Genomic DNA, 22,382 nt, shown 5'->3' on the forward strand with positions numbered 1-22,382 from the left:
GTCGTTTTCCTACTCAGCACTTGTTTGTGAATTCCTCTTTATTTAACAAAGAAGTATTTGGCCAGGTTGGATTACAGAAGTCTTTTAATGAACCGTGAGCTGTGCTTACATTACAGGTGTCCACGATGCGTTCTGTGGAGGAATCCCTCAGGATCAAGACGTATGAACTTGAAAGGTTTATTAACTATTTTAAGGATGAGCTGGATTATAAAGACTTCTATATCCAACAACTTAAGCAGGTATTTTACTTGCTCTTTTTTTTTATTAAATGAATGATGCAGGTTTTCCAAGCAACAGGAAAAAGGTCAAAAAAAAAAAAAAAATTGGAGCAAAATGAAAGTGGCCAACTGAAATTAGCGGTAGACCATGAAAGATATTCAAATAATTAGTCACTACAGAGCACTGGCAGATTGCTTTAAATACAATAATCTGCATAGTAAATACATATGTAATACATGCATGTAACCTGATCTTGTTGAGTGACATCACGATATGTTAATTGAAATGTCTTAGCATAAACTCTTTTTATCAGCTTGAGTCCTTATTTATGCTATATGAAAAACTTATTAATTCTAGGCTGTCTTAAAGATTCTGCTTGTTTTTACTGTGTATGCTTTTCTTTCAACATGAAATATAGGAGCTGGTGGGAAATGACCATAATCTTCAAAAGTGGCGTGAGGAGAGAGATCAGTTAGTAGAAGCTTTGAAAGAACAGCTCAAAACTTTGGCTTCTAATGTCATACAAAAAGAGACAGAAATAGCAGAACTGAGACAATCTGCTTTAAAGGATTCAAGCAAGGTCAGCTCTCCTTTCCTCCTACCTGATTCGCTACCCATAAATTCTGTAAAACTCCTGTACCTGCTCTTTGTATTCTGGGTGTGGTTCTGTCCTTGAACACTGTCGTATTGACATCATGTGCAACTAACCAAAAAAAGCACCAGCTTTTATTTTTGTTCTTCAGAAACAGAATTTCTGTTAATTACTAAAATTTCAAATTTTTCAGTAGTTCAGATAAGCAGATGTCAGTTTGATGCTTATGATCCTACAGTCAGACTGGACATCTGTAGCTTTTTCTGATAATTCACAGCATTTCCGGATCCCAAGCTAGGCTCAATACTCAGACAGTAGTTCTGTCTCAGGTTTCTTACTTTCTTTGCTTTCTCTGAGGTAGTATCTACAATGGCATGAAAAGACAGAAGGGGACGTGGAGAGAGATTAAGGGAAGCATCAAAAAGCAGAGGGGGGATGATCTCTGGAAGTTGCATTTCTTATTTCAACATCCAGCTTTTAATCAGGATAGCCAATCTAAGCCGTAGCATAGAATTTCAGAAGCTAAACAGAAGACTAAATGAGTTGTGCTCTTTTGAGAATGTTTGGATTCACTTTCTCTGAGAAGAAAGATGTTCTCATAGCAAAACTTCCCCTACAACTGCCGACTTTCTCACAGTACCGAGGATTTGGGAACAAATAAAAGCTCGGGTTATTATATCTTAAGAGAGATGAAGGCTGAAGCACATAAGTAAAATAGAAGAATCAAAATATATTGTATTACAACTTCCCGGGCAATTCTGTGACTACTGCACTTGTAACAGTGACCGTACAAATCCGTGAAATGTTACTGTTCTTGAATAGTTAAGTGTTGTAGCCTGCAATTCTAAAACTGATGCTACTAAGTAATTGCAATACTGCTTGTGTGTGTTAATTCCTTTTGCCAATCCCACAACTCAGCAGTTTTTACTGTTTATTAGGATAATGCAACTGTGATAGAAGAGTTAAGAAAAGAACTGGCTGACAAAGATGACTTTATAAAGGAATTAAAACAACGCATTAACCACAGTAGCCCTCAGTGTTTGCCAGAAATACCTTTCCTTGAAGAAAGACAAAGTAGAAGGAATGACTCTGTAAATGAAAAGGTATGATTATATTTATAGAAAGTCAGTACTTAACATCTTGTTAACCCCTTTTTGTTCTTCTGTTTTCCTAGGAGATACTGGAGCTAGAATCATTTTTCTTAGCATATAGTCCTTTAACTACATATTCAGTGATGAGTACTTGTTGGTTCTTTTTGTCTTCCACTCAAACATGAGCTCTCATCTTCTCAAAAATATTTTATTTACTAGAACACCATCTCTCTGTGTACATTATGGAACTTTTCCATGCAGATTTCCATGTATTCGTATGTGGATGCTGAAGATTAGGCAGAGGTTTAGCCTTTGGTGTTCTAACATAGGAGCTGTGAGCGTGCAGAGTATGGGGGGAATGGATGACAAAACGACCAGCGTTACAGATTTTGTCCCTAAATAATGTCTCGCTTTCTCTCTTTTGGAGGCAGAATACTGCCTGAGACTGTTAGTGAGACCCAGTAGGGTGTATCTGAAGGTCACACAATGAATAGATGTTACTACCTTCCCACACTTGTGCTGTGTGTCAGCTTACGTGTTCATGTGGCGTCTGAGCTTGAGGTTTTACACTGTAACTTTAGAAAACTCGAGATATTTTGGAGGTCTAATGCATGGCCTAATCTTTACTCCTTTTAAATATTTACAGCCTAGGAAACAACAAAGCAAAACTAAAACTGGAGAAAGTATTCCATTAAGATGCAAAGCTGAAGACAATTATTTGTCACGTCGATGTACTAGGAGCCTCACTTCATTAAATGAATCTGAGGTTAGTATGAAACTTCAGATCTGAAAATGTTGTGATTGTATTGCTTTTGATAAGGAATGAGTAGGAAAAGATCTCATGTTCTCTAAACAATTCCCAAGTTTTAATTTATTTATCCCTTTCAAGGTGATCAGATCACCTGTTTTTATAGCCTTTGATAGGAATAAAAGCTGTTGAAACAATTGTGTGATGAATTTTTGTCAGGTGCTGTTGAAAACTCTCCTCATGTTAATGCTTATGAAGTGGCTCATGATTAGATAAGTTACTTGGAAAAAATTCATGGAGCCACTGAAACGGGCACAGCAAATTGAACTTATTTTCTTCCTCTGCAGGATTTCTGGATATTGTTTTGTTAGCAGATGATGTTAATCATTCCTATATAAGTTTTTAATTGCTAACTTTCATAAAATGGCAGTTACATATATTTTAAAAACAAAGTATTTATTAACCAACTTAATTCTTGGAAATACAGTGGGTGGTGATACTCCATTCAGATTCTTAGCAGAGCCTGATAAAGTGGCTCTGACTACTTTTTGTCTTTCTACCATCTTTGGTAACTTTTTGAGAGGAAGAAGACTCCCCTCAGGGGGTCGGAACAGTGTAAGTAGTAAAAGCTGCTAGTCTGTGTTTGGGACACTGGAGTTTGCTAGTTACTAGCAGCAGTAGAAGCAGCCATCTCCCATTTTCTGATGTCCCCAGCAGCCTGTCTTCCATGTATTCAACCAGCATCTGAACTCATTTTTGATATGCTAGCTGAATTCCTGCCATAGAGAAGGAGGAGTCCAGGTGATCTCAGTTCTGACTTTGTTGTTCCTGTTGAGAAAAACAGGATTGGGTGGATTGTGGACAGTAAGTGCTGCTGGGGAAATGCATACTGACATTTCCCTGTCACTTAGCTGTGAATTTGCTGCCATTTGACCATGAGCAGGTACATGATAGCCTTCAGCTTAAGTACGGTGTCATTGCTTGAATGTCTGTATTCTCTCCAGGGAAAAGATAGCAATGGAGTTCTTTAATGACTTGTACTGGGCTTGCACCTTGCCAGCTGGACCTTACTTATGTAAATAACATCTCTAGTGTAGAAGAGGAAGGGCAAATTCCCTAAGAATAAGCTGGAAGTTAATCAAACACTTGAATCAAATGCTCCTGTTCCTGCCCAGTTCTGACGCAGCAGAGTTGAGATGAAGAAAATCGTGTCAGTTCTACCACCATTCTCTATTAAAAAAAAGTGTAGTTGTCTGTGCCCTTGAGAAAAAATGACTTGTAAAGTATCAGGCTCAGTTTAACATGGAGAACTTTTTTTGTGATCATAGATTGGAAATAATTTTAAATGTAACAAGTTCTAGGAAAGAGGGGTAAAACTCTGCTGTAACTGAAATAAACTCCTTCTGTTACAAGTGTTCTTACAGCAGGAAAATCGAATGCTTACATATCCTTTTCCAGATGCTTTATAGCTTTTTAATCTCACGGCTACCTTAACACTTGCACTTAAAATTCTTCTGTGCTATCAGGAGCATTTGGGAACTGTCCTCGACTCTTCTGGAGTGTCCGCAGAAAATGGCAAAACTAGTCGGTTCCCAAAACCAGAGCTGGAAATCCCACTGACACCTCTGCAACCTGATAAGACGGAGATAAAGCAGCACGGCAGCATGATACCTTTAGGAGTGAAAATGCCTAAGGCAAAAAAGAAAAGAAGTGATGACATGGATGAGGTATGACCTAGACCCAACAGAAAACAAAATATCTGATGCCTTTTTACCATTCTCATTTAAGCATTAAAAAAATGCTATTTCTACCTCAGTAAAGTAGTTGAAGAATTTAATCAATGAACTGCTTTAATGAACAAAACTAATAGCCAAGCTCAGTGATAATGGTTTAAGAGAAGGGAATTTCTCTTAACTTCATTGTGTATTTTCTTTGAAACCTGTAGACATAAATCAGCTTTTTAGACATCATGAGATGTCTAATACTGATATCTTAATGTCCTGTTTTTATAATTGAATGCTTATTTATTATTTGATTTACAGTGGAATAGTTACCACTAGCAAATACTTCCCTACTATTAGCAAAAGTGTTTAAAGTGTTCACTTTTGTGACATCAATTGTTCTTTCCAAAAGAATCATGGCTGAAACTTGTCTTATTTTCCCAGGATTCTGTGAAAAGTGAGAACACGAAAAATACAAAATCTGTCATGGCTTTTAATTCACCCTCTGCAAGTGACGAGAAAATGGTTGGTTTTTGTTCTAGTTTTGAAGCTAGCTTGGGACTTCCTGTAATTGTGTGGTCACACGAAAGAAGCAGTGTCTTATCCTTATGTGTATACCTGAATGGGAATCTTACATGCTTATGAGCTCTTCCTATTAAATTCCATAAGCTAACAAAGGGCAAGTCAGTCTGTCCCCAGAGCGTGTAATGGCTGTACTGTGTAATGATTTGGAGGGAAGGATATTGCACACTGAATAGTTGGGAAGAGAAGCTTTAGTGTATTATCGTGTGCTTTTGTAAGTGAAGCCCTTGTATTAAACTAAGGTTCATATCATTAATATGCATGGCAGTTATTAAAAACAGATGTTCACATGTGATAGCAGTATCCTTGGCATGGTCAGAGTATGAGTAGTAGATTTTTCCCATCTGTTGTCTTCTGTTTTGTATGTTTGTTTATTTTATGTAATTAGAACAGCTTATGTAAGAAACAACTCCACAGCTTGGGAGCTACTTTTAAAGAAACTACTGCCTTATTAAGAAACTTTCAGAAACGTATGCCTTGAAATAGCTGAGATTTTGACAACTCCCTAAAGGGTATAAAATTGTCTACATTACTTGCCGTTGTGGTATCATCAGCATAATGAACAGAGGTGTCAGTAGTAAAGCTCAAAATGTCAACTTAAAATAACGTTGAACTAAAATGAAGTTTAAACAATGCTCTTGTTTCACATGTTCACATCTCTGTTGAACAGAAATCCGGAAAAGACTACTTCCTGAGAAAGCGAGTACATGCTTCAAGACTGACTAAAAAGAAGGATGAAACACTGCAAAAAGTTGGAGATTTTATTCAAAGCTCTCCTTCTATTATACACTCTAAAGGTTGGTGTAGAATAAGTTTTATTCCATGTTTTCTAGACATTGTAGAATGGCTTGTTTCTGCTGTAGGCTATTAATGTATGTGTTCTTAGAGAACTTGTCTGCCATGTTAAGTTGTCTTGTCCTTTGATTTATGAAGTAAATGCATTTATTCGTCTCTTCAGAGATTCATTATTACATTTGTGAAAACCTACAAGTATACAGAGAAAGTTGGTTCTGTCTTGTGCTTCTGTCAGCACGAAAGTTAGGCCTGTTGTTTAACTCCTGCTGAAGTTTCTGACTTCCAGCGACTTCTGAGCCATGATTGTCTTTCATACTCCATTTTAATGCGTGCTTTAAGCTGCCGTACCTGAAGCTATAAACTGTTTCAGCTATAGAAGCAATAAAGAGCCTCGATGAACAAATACAAATTCTGAGTATTTTCACTTAAATTTTACGTGTCATTTATAAACCAAGTTTGTTACGAAGCTTTTTTTGCATTCATTGATTTAAAGACTCACAAAACCAGTAAGTTGATTGGTTTATGTATCAAAACAAATTTCTTCTAGCCAAGAAGATGATGTCAGCAGTAAGTTCTCCTAAATCAAACGAACCTGAAAGTCTCGAAGAAGGAGAGACCAAGCCAAAACGATGCAAAAGGAAGCTGTATTCCACTGTCGTTTCTGGCCCTCTAGATATACCTGCTTCTTCGGTAAGCGATTATACTGTAGTCTTGGCTTAAAATAAACTACTAAGGAGTCCAAACAGACTGGAGGTTTCATCTATTTGCAGGGGGACGTTGAAAGTACTGAGGTATTTCTTTATTCTACCAAGTCATTCTTGTTGGTCTTCCTGCTGTTCTGTTTTATTTTGTCCTCAAAGATCTCTGTGTTTGGCTGGCTTACAGTTTACTAAGTAGGTGATGTAGCAATCACGGAGATGTCTTCTAATTTGGAATCATAGATAATTTCAGTGTGTCGAAGTGGGATTATTCTACTACACGCTTTTCTAGAGCACAACTTAGACAGCTTTTTAGGTATACTTAAACTATGATCTCCTGTCTAAGCCAACTTGCAAAGGATCTGATGTGCCAGTTTCATGACTCTGTCGGCAGCTATTGTGCTAAGAACATTCTTGCTCTGTTGGAACTGCATCTTTTAATTATATTAGAGTCTTTTTTCTGTTCAGCATAGTGATCATTTGCCCATACTGTAATATCCCTCTGAATTTTTTGATGATTTGACGAATGATAGGGGCAGAAACCAAAATGTTATATTTTTTTTGTTAGAGGATGAAGAAGATGAGACAATTTCTTCTCTCACTGTAGTTCTGAGAACATGGAACTGAACCGAGAACTGAAATTGTGGGCAAGTTATAGCTACAGGGATTGAGGCTAAAAATGTTTTCTGAACTCTTCATGTTTCACAAACCAAGTATTATAATACTCTTTTGAAAACAAGTATTTCAAAATGAAAGCTGCCTTCAGGCTTTCCTCAGATGTGTGTGCTTTTTTAAGATAAACAGGATTTTGTACATTCTCCATATTTGTTACTTGTGATTAAGCTGCATTAAAATGATCTCGGTATCCCATAGTTTTCTGAATAAAATATAATAAGCAAATGCCATTCTGAAATCCATTTAGGGGAAGAAATATGTTTGCGTGGGTCAAGAAGAGCTTGTCAGTCTTGTGTGAAAAGATGAGTAACTTTTGAAATGTTTTCTTCGGGAATCTGAGGAACAAAAGAAGGAAAGTGATCATCTGATCATCAAGCGACGGCTGAGATCCAGAACAGCTAAAAAACCTTGAAGAAGCATGTTTGTTCCCCTTTCTCAGGACATACTTTTATCGTATTATTAAAACTGGTTGTTAATAAACAGTAACAGTTACTCCGTTGTGTCCTTAAATTTGTATATAGGTGTACAGTGTCTCTCTGACAGTTTCAAACTGACTCCATTGAGGCTGAAATAAATACAAGCTTTCTTAAACTGGGTTTGGATTTTATTGTGGTTAAGGGTTTATTTATTTTTGTCTTGCCTCCCCTGTATAGGAACAGTATCTCTAGGACTGATTGCTATTTACCCATTGTGCAGTAATAACTGTACTTGTTCAGGATGGCCTGGCTTGCTTTTTTCACGTGACTGGTGTACTTAGCAGAACTCTGGCAGAGAGAAGAGCATGAATACACATTAATATTTATGTATACTTAATTTTTGGGCCTTTTTAAAGAATTTTCTTTGGAGAGAAGATGGTGCCAATTCCTCAGTGTGGAAGAAAGGTGCTTTCCCTCACTTGTGCAAATTCAGCTTTAACTTAATAAACTTAGAAAAATAAACCCAATACATTTGGGGGGAATTCTAATATCCCAAATACTGTTCTCCCCCTCAGTGAGCTTCGAACCTTTAGATGCTGTTGGATGAATTAGCTGGAAGGTTCTCAGCTGGCAGTATGTCCTTGTGTTGTCTCCAAGTCCAATAGTTCCTATAGATTCAATTGCTCAGGAGGTAAAAACATGGATGAAAGCCGACTTGGGTGAATATTTGAGAGTTTGATGGGAGTGAATTGCCTTAAAAGCAGCTGGTGATAGAACAATATACTGATTGTATTTAAAAAAACCCACAATCGTACTATTTGTTGCTGTGCCGATAAGCTTTCTCCTTGCTTGTAGGCTTGTGAGATCCAGGTTTGCAGAAAACAATCTGTGAAAAATCATGGGAATCATGTGTTTTTATGCTCAGCAATCTCATTAAAAACTTGAACTGACTTTTAGAAGCTTTTCTCCATGGTGTTAGCTGGACAAATCTGCATGTGGATGTCAACATGGAGGCTTTTATTGACCTGGAGTAGAAAACAGCATTCGTACCTACCAGGTGAGATGGGCAGCTACTGCACAGGTACACAGAAGAAACTGATGGAAGCATAAGTACTTGAAATCACCCTCCCTCCTATTTATTGACCTATGTATGTGAATGCCGTGCATGAATGCCTCATAGCCAGATGTCAAAATGGAACAATGCTGCCTGAAGTGGTTGGTGACAATATGGAAGACGGTTCTGATTAGCTGCAGTTTGCAAATTACTTGCAAATATTTCATATCCAGAAGACTGCAATTTATCAGCCATGCGATATTGGAGGCAAAGTCATTGCAGGGGATGGGAGTGATCTACTTGTTCCAGAAGCTGTTAATAGAGCTCTCGTTGCTACTGGGTACATCATGATATACACTTAATTACACTACTTTTCAAATGGTATTTTTATTATGAGAACAGCCTCATTGCTGCCTGCTGCTGCATGGGAAAAGTAGTTGCACATTTGGTATAATTATATGTGGTTCTCTGCTGCAAAACTGACCTTTTACAAAATGTCACATGTGGTGTTTGGTGAGTCTCAGGCTTGCCTAATTTCTGTGCATTTTCGTAAGGCACAGCAAGTGCAGAAAACAGGTTGCTTTGTTTAGGGAAAAGAAAAACCAACCACAAATGTTTAGCTGACTTGCGGAATCAAACTCTATAATCCAGAGATGGGTTGTAAAGCAGGTATGTTTATTCCAGCGTTGCGCAGCGCCGGGTGCAAGGGGGATAGCTCCTCCAAACCTGCACACCGACTTGTAAAGCCGTGATACAGAAAGCAGGCAGAAGAAACATCCTTCAAATCCAGAAGGTAAACTCCACCTATTCATTCCTTAACTGGGTTAATAAAGTGCATGGATTTGCCACCACTGAGTGTATGCATTCAACAATTCTATTACTTGCCTTCAAGTGTTGTACCAAACTACAGCACTTGCTATCAAAAATTTTTGCAAAATTGGAGTCCAAACTCCAGAAAGTCTTCTATCCTTCTACAGTTATGTATCCTTATAGGGCACCACTTTACCCTGACTGGGCAATCTCTTGCTTTTAACTTCTATTCAGGGCTTCATGTTTGGCCCTGATGCCCACACCCCTAAGTGCATCATGTTTGATATTGCTGTGACTCCTGGGGTACAACATTGTTTTTCCCATTTGTGCTAATGTCAGACTTCAAGTTTTTAAACAGTCAATATTGTTGGACCCTTAGCTCCAGTTTTATTAAATTTCTTGCCAGAGCAACCTGGCAGGTACAAGAATTTCTGTATTCCTACTTAGTTTATATTTAATTAATCCAAAAAAAAACGTAAACCTTTTCTTGTTGGGCAGTAGCTTCTATTACTGTTACAAAACCATCTATGAGTAGTAAGAAGCACCCATATCCACCAGAAAATAAATCTCTTTATCCTGCTTCCCTAGATGCAATTTCCCGTTGCAGTTTGCACACTGCTTTCCTTTCAGTGGGGCGGAGCCCTCCCTGGGCACTTCAAGCCCCCACTCCCCCCACCTCTCCCTGAGGGGATCTCTGGGTCCTACGGCCCTATTCTGGCACCACAACAGTAACAGCTGTTATTATCACCAATTCCCTTACTATCTGTTTGTCAATCAGTTTTGTTTTGTTTTCATATCGTTCACCTCTTTTCAGTCCTGACATCCCTGTTATACCTTGCCAGTCCTTCCTCCTCCAGCCTGTGTCTGTCCCAAACTTTCTCACTTTCCAAACTCTCATCATTACAAAAACTACTAACATCCTATTTCAGTTTCACCTCCTTCTCTCCAGGTGTCCAGTGCTAACACTGGGATTTCAGGTTTCCTACATCTCTGCACATGAAGGCTATTCTCACTTCCATTGCCCCCTCCTCCCCACCTCCCCCCTTTGCTGCTTACAGCAACAGTCTCTGTACCCGGCTCTCTCTCACTCCAAGAGTTCTTGCAAGGGGGGGGAAACAATACAGGGGGTTGCTCTCATACCAGCACACATAAACTCACTTTCTCTTTAACCCTTTTTCCTTTGTACACAATTTCATTATTTGTACCTTCAGTTACACTTTGACACACCCTCAATTATACTTCTGTATACCAATAGCAATTACACTTTCTTATACCATCAAAGCAGTTTGTCCCATTCCCTTCAAAACCCACAGATCAAACAGTACAATTTTTCAGTTTCCACAAACACCCTTAATACCACATAACTTTCCCTTAGCAATCCATATCATTCAGTTCCTTGGGCTGTTCCACCCTTATCTTTATGGCCTTATTTCATGTTTTTCTTGATTCCCAATTTCATCTTTATCCCCTAGTTTTAATACAGTATTCTCAAAAAGTGGTACTGTCATCCCGGTTCTCTCTACCCCTATTATCTTTAGGGCCTCATTTGTTAATTTGAGTCCTGACACCTTACGGGCCAGTGATGAACGAGCTGTCCCAGTATCAACTAAAACCACAACTTCTTCCCCCTCAGGTCCCACTTTTATATTTACCAGGGGGTCCTGATGGGACCAAAGTTTTGAAAGCCCCAGAAATTGATCTAATTGTTCTGCTACTCTTATAGAATCTTCAATTAAAGATTTCATTTCCTTCTTAAAATTTCTAATTTCTCCACTAGTGAGTGGGGAGTTTACATAGCATATTTGTCCTTGTCCCAATGGGACCTCCCATAAGGGGTACACTGAGGTGCTGGTACAGCTAGTGTCTGGGAAAGGAGAAATTTTTATGTCCCTTTTACATTGTTTTAATTCTCTCCTGAGCCCAGCATGCCCCTCTTTTCTGTGAAATGTCCCTGTGTGCTTTACCATTTCCTCTTACTGGGGCAGTGCCTGTCTCCCTTTGTGCTACATTGGGGTTATATGGGGGGGAGATTCTCAGGAGGGTCCCATTGATCAGTTCCTTTTTCTAATTCCTCTCCTTCCTGGTCTGGGCCTTTTTCTTTTTACTAATAACAGGCTGATTTCTTGTATCCAACAGGCAGCATATTCTGATTCCTCCTTTGAAAAGGGGTTTTGTTCTTTACATATAAATTCGAGATCTGACAAACCCAACCTTCATCAGATCCATATTTTGGCCAAATATTGATTTTCCCTGTAGTGGATCTCTAGGCTATATCTAACACAATATTTAAACATCTTTTCCCTATCCTTTTTCCTGGTTTTGGGATCATTTTAACCCATCCTCCAACTTATATACTAACCACCAATGATTACATTATTTGATGAGGGTGTTCTTGCTTAGATTCCCTCCCGGTTCCCCAGCAATATCCCTCTGATATGCCAATATACATCCTAAGAGATTTTCTTAGGTATCTCTTTCCCTTATGTTCCTACACACACGAGGAGGGGGAGCAATGGTTCAAAAACAAATTTCGTAAAGTTAACATGTTAAAGCGGAGGTAACACAACCCTATTGTTTCTCTAATCTGGATCATTATCACATTTAAACCGCGGTATTTTCTGCAACAAAAGCAACAGGGTCTCGATACTAATTGTGGTTTGCCTTTTGTGGGCTTTTACCCCGCAGGATCATCTGCTTCTGTTTTTAGTGAAAGGACTCTCCCTCAGCAATAGCAATCCCAGACCCTGGAGGTTGATGAGAGAGTCCGGGGAATGGGAGATTTCCCTTTAGTCGGGGAAGAGGTGGTCTGTGAGTGCCTAGGAAACATTAAGGTCTATAAATCCATGGGACCTAATGGGGTGCATCCGCGGGTGCTGAGAGAGCTGGCGGAGGTCGTTGCTGAGCCGCTCTCTGTAATCTATCAGAGGTCTTGGAGAACTGGGGAGGTGCCTGAAGACTGGAGGACGGCCAGTATCAGTCCAGTCTTCAAAAAGGGCAAGAAGGAAGACCCGGGTAATTATAGGCCGGTCAGCCTCACCTCTGTCCCAGGGAAGGTGATGGAACAGCTTGTGCTGGATGCCATCTCCAGACAACAGGGTGATAAGGAGGTTATCAGCAGTCCTCAGCATGGGTTCACCAAGGGGAGGTCATGCTCGACCAACCTGGTGGCCTTTTATGAAGATGTCACTAGCTGGGTGGACAGGGGGAGAGCGGTAGATGTAGTCTACCTTGATTTCAGTAAGGCTTTTGATACTGTCCCCCATGACATCCTTATAACAAAGCTGAGGAAGTATGGGATAGATGAGTGGACGGTGAAGTGGGTTGAGAATTGGCTGACTGGCAGAGTGCAGAGGGTTGTCGTTGGCGGTGCGGTGTCTGGCTGGAGGCCTGTAACTAGCGGCGTCCCCCAGGGGTCTGTACTGGGTCCAGTCTCATTCAACATCTTCATCAACGACCTTGATGAGGGGATAGTGACCACCCTCAGCAAGTTTGCTGATGACACGAAGTTGGGAGGATTGGCTGACACGCCTGAAGGCTGTGCTGCCATTCAGCGAGACTTGGACAGGCTGGAGAGCTGGGCAGTAAGAAACCGGATGAGGTTTAACAAAAGCAAGTGTAGAGTCTTGCACCTAGGGAGGAATAATTGCATGCACCAGTACAGGCTGGGGGAAGAGCTGCTGGAGAGGAGCTCTGCTGAGAGGGACCTGGGCGTCCTGGTGGATGATAGATTGACCATGAGCCAGCAGTGTGCCCTTGTAGCCAAAAAAGCCAATGGCATCCTGGGGTGCATTAAGAAGAGCGTGTCCAGCAGGTCAAAGGAGGTGATCCTCCCCCTCTACTCTTCCCTGGTAAGGCCTCATCTGGAATATTGTGTCCAGTTCTGGGCTCCCCAGTACAAAAAAGACAGGGATCTCTTGGAAAGAGTCCAGCGGAGGGCCACAAAGATGGTGAAGGGCCTGGAGCATCTCCCCTATGAGGAGAGACTGAGGGAACTGGGTCTGTTTAGCCTTGAGAAAAGAAGGCTGAGAGGGGACTTGATCCAGGTCTATAAATATTTGAGGTGTGGGAGCCATAGTGGTGAGGCTGGTCTCTTTTCAGTAGTGCGTGGGGATAGGACTAGGGGTAATGGGATGAAAGTACAGCATAGGAATTTCTGCACAAATGTGCGGAAGAACTTCTTTACAGTGAGGGTGACAGAGCACTGGAACAGGCTGCCCAGGGAGGTGGTGGAGTCTCCTTCTCTGGAGATATTTAAGACCCGCCTGGACGCCTGCCTGTGTGACATGGTGTAGGGAGCCTGCTTTGGCAGGGGGGTTGGACTTGATGATCTCTAGAGGACCCTTCCAACCCCTACAATTCTGTGATTCTGTGATTCTGTGATTCTGTGATTCTGTGATTCTGTGAAGTCACCTCACCACCCAGGCAGGACCACTGAAATCAGTTGGGTGCACCTCTCCTGTCCAGGAACCCGAAAGAGGTGATAATAATCCCAGGCCAGATTTGTAGTATTGATATGATGATTTTATTCAAAGCCTTTGTTAAACAAAGAGGGAAGGAAGGGAGGGGTGCGCTGGGGGGGGAATGGGAGGGGTGGAGGAGGGTTGATGTCAGACTGTGAAATCAATTTTTTTAAACTTAATTCTGCTTCAGAAACAATATCTGATTCCCATGCTCTCTGCTTGGTATTTTTTCTTTTGACGCAAACACATAAGCCCCATTGGTGCCTGGTTCAGCAGTTCAGCTTGTATTTCAGCCATCATCCTCCACACTGGAGAGGATTTATCCGCTTGGCTTGCTTAATTGCAGCACGTTTCACACGCGTGGATAACCTGTGCATATTGCGTCACTACCTCTCTGGCCTGAGGTGTTGCACCAGGCTGGAAATAAATAATGCCTTCTTGGGGTTGTTAAACTCTGCAAAAGTTTGCCAAGCAAAGTTGTGGATGCTCCATCCCTGGAGGTGTTCAAGGCCAGGCTGGATGGAGCTCTGGGCAGCAAGACTCTGTGGGTGGCATCTCTGCCCGAGGCAGTGGGGCTGGGGTTCTGAGTTCTTCACTGTCCCTTGCAAGCCAAGCCATTCTATGATTCTGCATTTCTATGATGTAAGCACCAGCCCCACACAGCCCTGGTGCAGTGCATCACAAGAGCAACAGCCTGCGGGGAGCCGCCACCCGGAATCACAGAGATGTGAGGTCACAATGCCCCATCCTATGACTGTGCTGAGCTGCGTCATGAGCTCACAAGGCCTGGCTGCAGGCTTGGCTCAGTGCGACACTCACTGTGGCTGCAGCGGTGGTGTTGGAAGCGTGGTGCAAGTGTGGGGGCGGCCATGGACCCTGCCCGCCTTGTCCTCTTCCTCCTATTGGTGGCCATGAGTTTTCAGGAGAGCTGTGCTGCTCCGTGGCGAGCACGGGGAGCAGGTGAGTGGGTAGAGATGGGACCCAAACTGAGCAGCGCTGGGAGCAAGAAGTCAGGCTGTGTCCCCACGGCCCTGTAGTACACTTGCCTGGGGCCTGCCTTCCATGGGGGTGTTGCTGGGTAGGGGGTGATGGGCAGCACTGCAGGAGCCGGGCAAGAGCCCGTGGCTGCGCTGCTCCCCAGGGCTGGCTCCAGCCATGCCAGGCTGTAGCTCTGCTAATTGCTGGCTGCAGCACAGCCTTCGTCCTGGGAGATGCCCGGGGAGAGTTCAGAAGAGGCGTGCTGGGCGTGCATGAGCATTTCTGCTTCAGGCTCATGGCACTCCCCAGTTTCCAAGCCAGAGCCCCAGTCCACATCCCAGGGGAAGAGACAGGTGTGCTTTCCTCCAGTGCCTCAGTGTGACCTTGCTGTCCATCAGAGGCCTCCCAGTAAGAAAGCCCTGGGGGGCTGCATCTTCTTCCACGTAATCTGTGAGAGATGTGGCACGTGGCCCGGAGAGAGCACTGCATACGCTGCCAGGTGCCAGCCTACGGGTCATCCCGTCCACCCTGCAACTTTGGAAATCATGACCTGAGTTATTCTCCACATCCAGTTACTGAGGGAGAAGGAGATCACACCATATAGTGCATATAGTGGGAACTTATCTCATCTGTTCTTGATTCTAGATGATGAGCTTCGTGCTCCCTTTCCGGATGCTCCTCTGGATCCGGACTTCATGCCTGTGCCTGGGGGACAACCCAGGGGTAAGTTGTGAGTGTCTGTTTCCTTGGAGGCTGAAACGTTCATGCTCTCATGGTTTACCTGGGTGCAATTTTACTGGAGATCCTCTCCAGGTCTTCCAAGCCTGTTTGTGCCCAGAAGGGTTTGCACAGATGAGCCATGAGTATTTTTTCTCTCAGAGAGCTGCCACGTTTCAGTGGGAAGGTTACCGCTGCCCCTCTGCAGCTGAGGGAGCCCAGACCTTTGTATTTGGGCTGTGGCATTCCCCAACCACCGCCAGACCCTACAGGTCACTCAGGGAAAAGGAGGCCCCCACATGTGCCGGAAGCTCTCCTCACCTGTGTCTGATCACACTTGTGTCTGCAGGCCCTGTCCCCTGTACGCTCTGCTACTCAGTTGATGCTGTAGTGTGTGACTAAAACTTTTCATGGGTCTTTGGTTGCAGAAGTGCCCCCAGTGTGGGCCTTGCCCGGTCATCGGTTTCCTCCTGTGCTGGAGCCCAGCTGGAATCCCAGCAGTGAGTACTCTGTCTTCACTGACTTGGCTGACTCGCCGCTGATCTTCAGATCTTCATGCACATGATATTTAACTTCATACATTCTGTTAAGGTCCAGAAAGAGAAGAGGATGAATCCAATCGAGGAAAATACTCTCAGGGCTCATCCCGTCTCCTGAAGCGACTGCTGAAGGAAATGGAGAAGGCAGAGCGTGGTGGGTATACTTCAGTCTGTTCACTGTGGGACCTGGGAAGCTGAGGTGTGATATAGAGGTGTGGGCAGGCTGTAGCCTGCACAGCAGGAAGGGATGGGTCAGAGCCGTGCTGCAGCTGTGTTCCGTGTATCACCTTGCAGGTGCTGTCAAGCACCAGAGCTGGTCTGCTGCCAGATGGTCTGCATCCAGCCAAGACCCAGAGGCAGCTGCTCCCCCAGCACAACCATTACTTGTCAGAGCTGCTTTGTGCAGTCGTTGGCACCCAGATGGCAGCAAGTGGCAAAGTGGCAAGCGCTGTGCTTCTGTTCATCCAAAGCCCTCCGTGCAGCTGAGCAAGTTCAAAGCAGGAGGAGCATCCCGAGCAGGGTTGGCTGCCTTTGCTAATGCTGGAAATGAGGTGGAGATGCTGATTTTGAAGGCTTGGACTGTGTGTTAGAGTTTGGATTTCAGCCTGCAGCTACCTGGCTGTGACGGGCTGGTGACAGCACAGTATGTGAGGGCCTTGCACAGGAGCTGATTCCTCAAGAGGTGTGAGGGAGTCAGCATTGTCCAATAGCTGGGAGGGCCCAAATGCCCTTGGGTAACAGAGGGGCTCACAGTGTACTTGGGGGGGGGCCTGGACTTTACCTGAGCTCGGGATTGGAGAAGCTCAGTTTTTGATGAGGGCACGTGACATCCCAATCCTACTGCCCTGCTTTCTTTCTAAAGGAACGGACCAACAAAGTGAGAGGGATGCACTCCAGGAAGGTGGATATCCCACACTGCCCGTCCCGGATGCGCTGCAGGAAGGTGGATATCCCACACTGCCCGTCCCGGACAGAGGAATGCAGGCAGCACCAACCGGCATGCCAGGTAATTTCTGTCCCATGATCATACGGTGTCACGAACCAGAGTCACTGCGTGCCTGCAGGCTCTTGCTGCCAGCTCTTGCGCACCAGGTCAGCAGCCAGACCTGAGCGTGTGAGCATAGAGCACATGTAAAAGAAGCAGGAGTGTTTCTCCCCTGGGCTGGCTCTGGCTGTGCCCTGTGCTGGCTGAAGCCTGACCTTCAGCCTGGGGGGCGTCCCACAGGGGGAGCTCAGGACACGCATGCCGGGAAAAGCGTGAGGGATTCTGCTCTGTAGCTCTCCCCACGGACCAAGCCCAGACCCCAGAGTACAGCCCCAGCTCTCGGCCCAGAGGAGGACACGGGTAGTGCCTGTGCAGCCTCTCTGTACCCAACGAGAGGTGGAAGCAATCCTTCTTGTCCTCCGGTGATTCGGCACCAGAGACGGAGGCACCCACTGACGAAATGACCTCTTGGGTCCATGAAGCACACTGAGAGATTATCTGTAGCGCAGCTGAAGGTAACGTGGGACATTGTCTCATTTCTTCCAGGGATGAACACAGGCAAAAGCACAGAGGCTGCTGCTCACACATCTGTGCGGAAGCGCCACATTCCGGTGACGGTCTCAGCGATGCTGCTGCCTGCGCTGGTGCTGGCTGTTGGTTTTGGGATATGGGTGCTCAAAGACTACCTGTGAGTTGGCCTTTCCCCAGCACACCTTATTGCTGCATTTGGCAATGAAGCATTTGTGGTGCCAGGATCCTGGACGGCCAAATCAGCCGCTGGCAGTACACTGCCAGGACTTAGGTTGCAAAGTCTTTCAAGTTTCCCCTTATTTCCTGTCACTGAGTAGTGCTTTCTGAAACTCATTCTCACAGAGCACACAAGAGGGAAAAGAGAGCAGCAGAAGCAGCAGATGGAGCTGGGGAAGGCAACGAGACAGATTCTGACCCAGTCAAACAAGAATCTCCGTAATAGCTCCAGTCCGTTCCATTCTGCCATTGAAGAGGCCCGAAGTCTTCAAGGTCATCTGGAAGACCTGGAGCTTGAACTGAAAGCCATGAAAGAGATCCTTGGGAACAGTCCTGAGTGCTGCCTTCTGTCAGAGGACGGCCCTGAATGTGAGAGCAGAGCTTTTGTCCTTCATCCTGCATTCTCCAGGACAGGTATCACCAGCAGTTTGAAGATTCTTAGCTCGACACAGCTACATTCCTGTTGAGAGTCCTAATGAGGACCCAGAAAACGAGCTTCCTCTGACTGCCGGACAAAACGTAATGTCTTTGGAGATGTGGGTGAGAATGGCTGGTTTCAGGGAGAGCTGACAGATGGCACAAGAGGACTGGTCCCTTCCAATTTGATTGCGGAGCTTTCAGATGATGAACTGGATACACCTGGAGATCCTGTCAGAATTCCTGCATTGCTCCATCTGCAAGACTACCATTGCTCCACTCAATGGAACAACTCGATGTTGAGCAGAATGTGGTTGAGCTCCTTCGGGAACTCTCTGAGGCGACTGACAGCGGAACTGCAGAGCTTTATTGTATATTAAAAACAACCAAACAACTGTCCCCTCCCTCTCCCTTCCCCTTGCACCCCTCCCCCTCCCCCCCCCCCCCCCAAAAAAAAAAACAAAAAAAAAGACAAAAAAAAACCCCAAAAACCCTAAAAAAACAACAAAAAACAACCCACCCCCAATAAAACAAAAAACCAAAACCAATTAAAATCTCAACGCTGTTCTTTTTCTGGGATACACTGAGGTGACGCTTCTTCTAGCTTAGACTTTGCAATGAGTTTGTGTCACGGAGTTCTCTCTAGAGCTCACTCGGTGACAGTGGGAACAAACCCAGGGAGAAAAGGAACAAAGAACCTCCCTTCTAACAGCGCGGTGCGGCGCGGCCGAGAGGGGAAGGGAAGTAAGATTGCGAGTGGGTCTAGGAGGGAAAAAATGAAAAAAACCCAACAATCTGAGAATGAACAGCAGTTTAACGAACCCAGTGACACTAAACAACAACGATGTTGCAGAACGGTGGGAGAAAAGCAGACGACCACACCTGTCATTGACATGATCAGCGAATCTCCTTTATTCCTTGGCTGCGTGTACCTTTATAATACGGATAATCAGCTCATACATATTGCAAAAGTGGAGCTCATCATTGGTTCCCAATTACATACCATCCCCGAGTATCTTAACAGCTTGTTGTTATCATCCTGAAAGATACTCCCTTGCTGAGTTCCCAGAACCATGGCTAGTTTCTAACCATCACAGGGCATCCTGATGTTCTCACTGTCCTTGCAGGTGTTATGGCTGCTTGATTAACCTCACCGTGTTTATGACCCTTCTCAGCTAAGGGATCTCAGAACTGCATTGCTTGAACTGGTGGAACTTGTTGAAGTGAACTGGGATGAGCAAGTTTTAGAACTTAGTCAGAGTGCTGTAAAAAATGGATAATCTCATGAGTATTAAGGTACAGGATTGCTATTTCTGCACTGAATTTGTTTTTATTTTACATGGCTGTGATCTGAAAGTTGCTTGAAACGCAGGCACCTAGGCACTGTTGTGTAACTGAATTTCACACATGATAGGTCCTGAAATATCCTGGAATCTAAAACTCTGACTTGTTTTAAGTCTGCTGCTTGAGTATAATCAGGGTCATAGTGTCTGTGTGCAGTGTTTCTTTCCCTGTAATGCTCCACATCATTTCATTTTGGGAATATTGAAGGAAATGGACTATGTGCCATAACTGTTGTTAGAACAAAGTATGTCTGGTGTGATCTTATGCATAGGTTCTGTAACTGCTCTTCACAGCTCAGGTGTTTGACCTTCCTTTTGGTGAAGTGATGAAATACTGCTGGTTTCTATTTGTGCTTCTAGGCACCTTGAAGCTCTTAGGAATAGAACAATTGTCTCCAGTTCTTTTCAATGATATCAGTAACAGCTCGAGTGCTGCTGCCCACTAGGTAGACCCAAAGAAGCGGATTACAGTGAAACAACACACGAGCTGGACCTGCATGAGGATCACTTTCAAGACAGTGGCTCTGTTCCTTGAAGCCTATTTGCTTCTTCCTGCCGCCACTCTATTACCAAGTATCAACAGCCTCTTTCATGATTCAACTTGCAAACGTTTGACACTAACCCTTGTGTTTCTATGCCTTCCTAGGTGATTCGAGCCCTTGTCAACCCCAAAGATCCAAACCAAGTAGTGATGTGCAGTGTGTTTCCATCAATGGAGAGTTCTTATTAAGCACGAATTGCTGCAATTCGGATGACAGCCTTCCACATGGTAACAGTGATGGACACAAGGGGCTCATCCACGTTCATGCTCTCATATCTCCTGGCTCTGCTGAAGATGCTGACCTGAGCCTGCCAGACACAGCAGTCACCTGCCTGGATTGTGACCCAGCGCCTTTGCAGTGCTGCCCATCCCAAGCACAGCCCGAGTGCCCCAGCAGCAGCACCACCATGCAGGAGCAGGTCAGCATCAGTGAGGTGAAGCTGAGCATCTTAGATGGGGACTTAGAGTCAGGCTGCCAGTCCCAGGCACCAGGCAGCAGCACAAGCTCTGAGCCACTCTCATCTTGACAAGAGGAGTCCCATCTTCACCCTTGACCTCTCAAGCCCTCCTGTCTTTTATTGAATAAAGTCACTCATGCTCAATCATCGCCTTGACTGCATTCTGAGTCTTCATTCACAGGGATTGGGATGAATGCAACAAACAGCAAGGCAGCTCAGCTTGCAACACTCTGGCTGTGGGGTTCGTGCAGGCAGAGCTCTGGGTTCCCATTTTGCCTGGCTTTGGGATGTCTGCAGCAAGATCTCTACCATTTTGTATGGGAGCAAATAATCTCTAGCATCCAGGTTGCTGCTCATGATAATCCCAGTCTTCCTGGCTGTTGCTTTGTGATACCTTTCAAAGCCTTTTGATACTCTTTGATGCCTTGGCTGCTCCCTAACACCTCTGTCCTCCTGCCATGTTGACTCACGTCTCCCACTTTTAAGCTGGCTTTGCAGATCATCTCCAGCCCTGTCATCATCACGCTGCAGCAGGAGGTGCTCACCTGGCCCAATGTCTGGCAGTACTGCTTGTTCTGCAGATGAGCAGCTGCCTCCTCATCTCTTCAGCTACAGTAGTTTTTCTCAGGGAAGTTAGATGCAGTGATGCTCCTCTGGATTTGGTGTGTTAAATCCATGCTGCATGGCAGCAGTCAGTGCAATACAAAGGTGTTCTGTGTGCCACAGCATTTCTCCAGGGGCTGCCAAAGGTAGAAGCACAACACAGCACCATCCTTCTGACAGTAATGTCTGTGAGTGTTAGACATGTGAGCACTGCATCATCCCCAGCGTGTCAGTGCTTTTCCACACCAACCTGACTCTCACACTCTGCACTGAATGTAACTCTGCTCTTGTGGAGACAAATGCTTTCTGTCACATCCTCCATCCCTGCAACCATTTGCCGGTAGGCAGCTCTTGCAGAAGAATCAAGCAGCAGAACCTTGTGCTCACCCTACAGCATGCAAATGCTATGAAAGCAGAAATAACCTGGCGTGCTCTGGGTCTACAAGGCTGCACAGATGGGAGAGGTAGATTGTGTTTTTGCAGTGGAGGTTTCCAGTATTTTCAGTACATAGTGTCGGCCCTAACTGAATGTATAACCCTCTTGTAAAACAGCTGTATAAGTAGTTTTTCCACCAAGAAAGTTGCTGAGCAGAGTTAAGTTCAGACTGGGGGCATTCTGACATGGGGAGAATTGAGACAAGCACAAGATAAATACACAGGATGGGTAGAGCCCAGCACAGGACAGAATGAATGTACTGACTTTTGGAAACATTGCCCTTCTCTCTCCGCAGAAAAATACAAGGCAGACCTAAAAACAAGAGGTTGGTAATTGACCTTATATGGAAATGAATCCTAGCAACAGTCTCGAGGAGTCTGTGAGCCTGAGATGCTCAACCAATGAGAGCCATGAGAGCATCACCTGCATTGGGTTTAGGGCATAGAACAGAATTGATTTCACTGACTGGTGTGCAGTTTCTCCCTTGCCAACAGGGAAATATGTGCGCGCAGTATTGCAATAATGAATAAGCACTGCTGCTATCGCTGCCATCTTCGCGTAACTAGAAATCTTTGACTTTGAGAGTTTCTCACACAAGGGGAGAGGGTAAGAAAGTAAAGAGGCACAGAAAACTAAGGAAAACTGCTCTTCTTATCTATAAAAATTGATACAATTGATGCTGACGTGATTTTTTAAAATTATTTTTAATTTTTACCCAGTGTCGGTTAGATTGTTTTAAAATATCCACACACCAAAA

At 44.2% G+C, this 22,382-nt stretch overlaps 2 protein-coding genes across 3 annotated transcripts; both read left to right on the top strand.

The window, feature by feature from the left end:
• Positions 1-122: 122 nt before the first annotated feature.
• LOC146755309 (kinesin-like protein KIF20B) lies at positions 123-6,571 on the top strand. Of its 2 annotated transcripts, XM_085525645.1 has the most exons (7): positions 123-239; positions 638-799; positions 2,549-2,668; positions 4,177-4,377; positions 4,816-4,896; positions 5,624-5,750; positions 6,296-6,571. In XM_085525645.1, exons 1-7 carry the CDS (start codon positions 126-128, stop codon positions 6,466-6,468), a joined length of 978 nt encoding a protein of 325 aa, XP_085381771.1. In that variant the 5' UTR covers positions 123-125; the 3' UTR covers positions 6,469-6,571. The 2 variants fall into 2 exon arrangements, with proteins under 2 accessions (XP_085381771.1, XP_085381772.1); XM_085525646.1 differs by lacking the exon at positions 4,177-4,377.
• Positions 6,572-15,601: 9,030 nt separating this feature from the next.
• LOC146755310 (uncharacterized) lies at positions 15,602-18,659 on the top strand. The gene is made up of 5 exons (XM_085525675.1): positions 15,602-16,056; positions 16,148-16,249; positions 16,958-17,101; positions 17,627-17,768; positions 17,954-18,659. Exons 2-5 carry the CDS (start codon positions 16,231-16,233, stop codon positions 18,048-18,050), a joined length of 402 nt encoding a protein of 133 aa, XP_085381801.1. The 5' UTR covers positions 15,602-16,056; positions 16,148-16,230; the 3' UTR covers positions 18,051-18,659.
• Positions 18,660-22,382: the final 3,723 nt, after the last annotated feature.

This window comes from Coturnix japonica, chromosome 33, assembly GCF_054131305.1.
Source record: "Coturnix japonica strain WE chromosome 33, WE-NBRP24, whole genome shotgun sequence".
Lineage (NCBI taxonomy): Eukaryota > Metazoa > Chordata > Aves > Galliformes > Phasianidae > Coturnix > Coturnix japonica.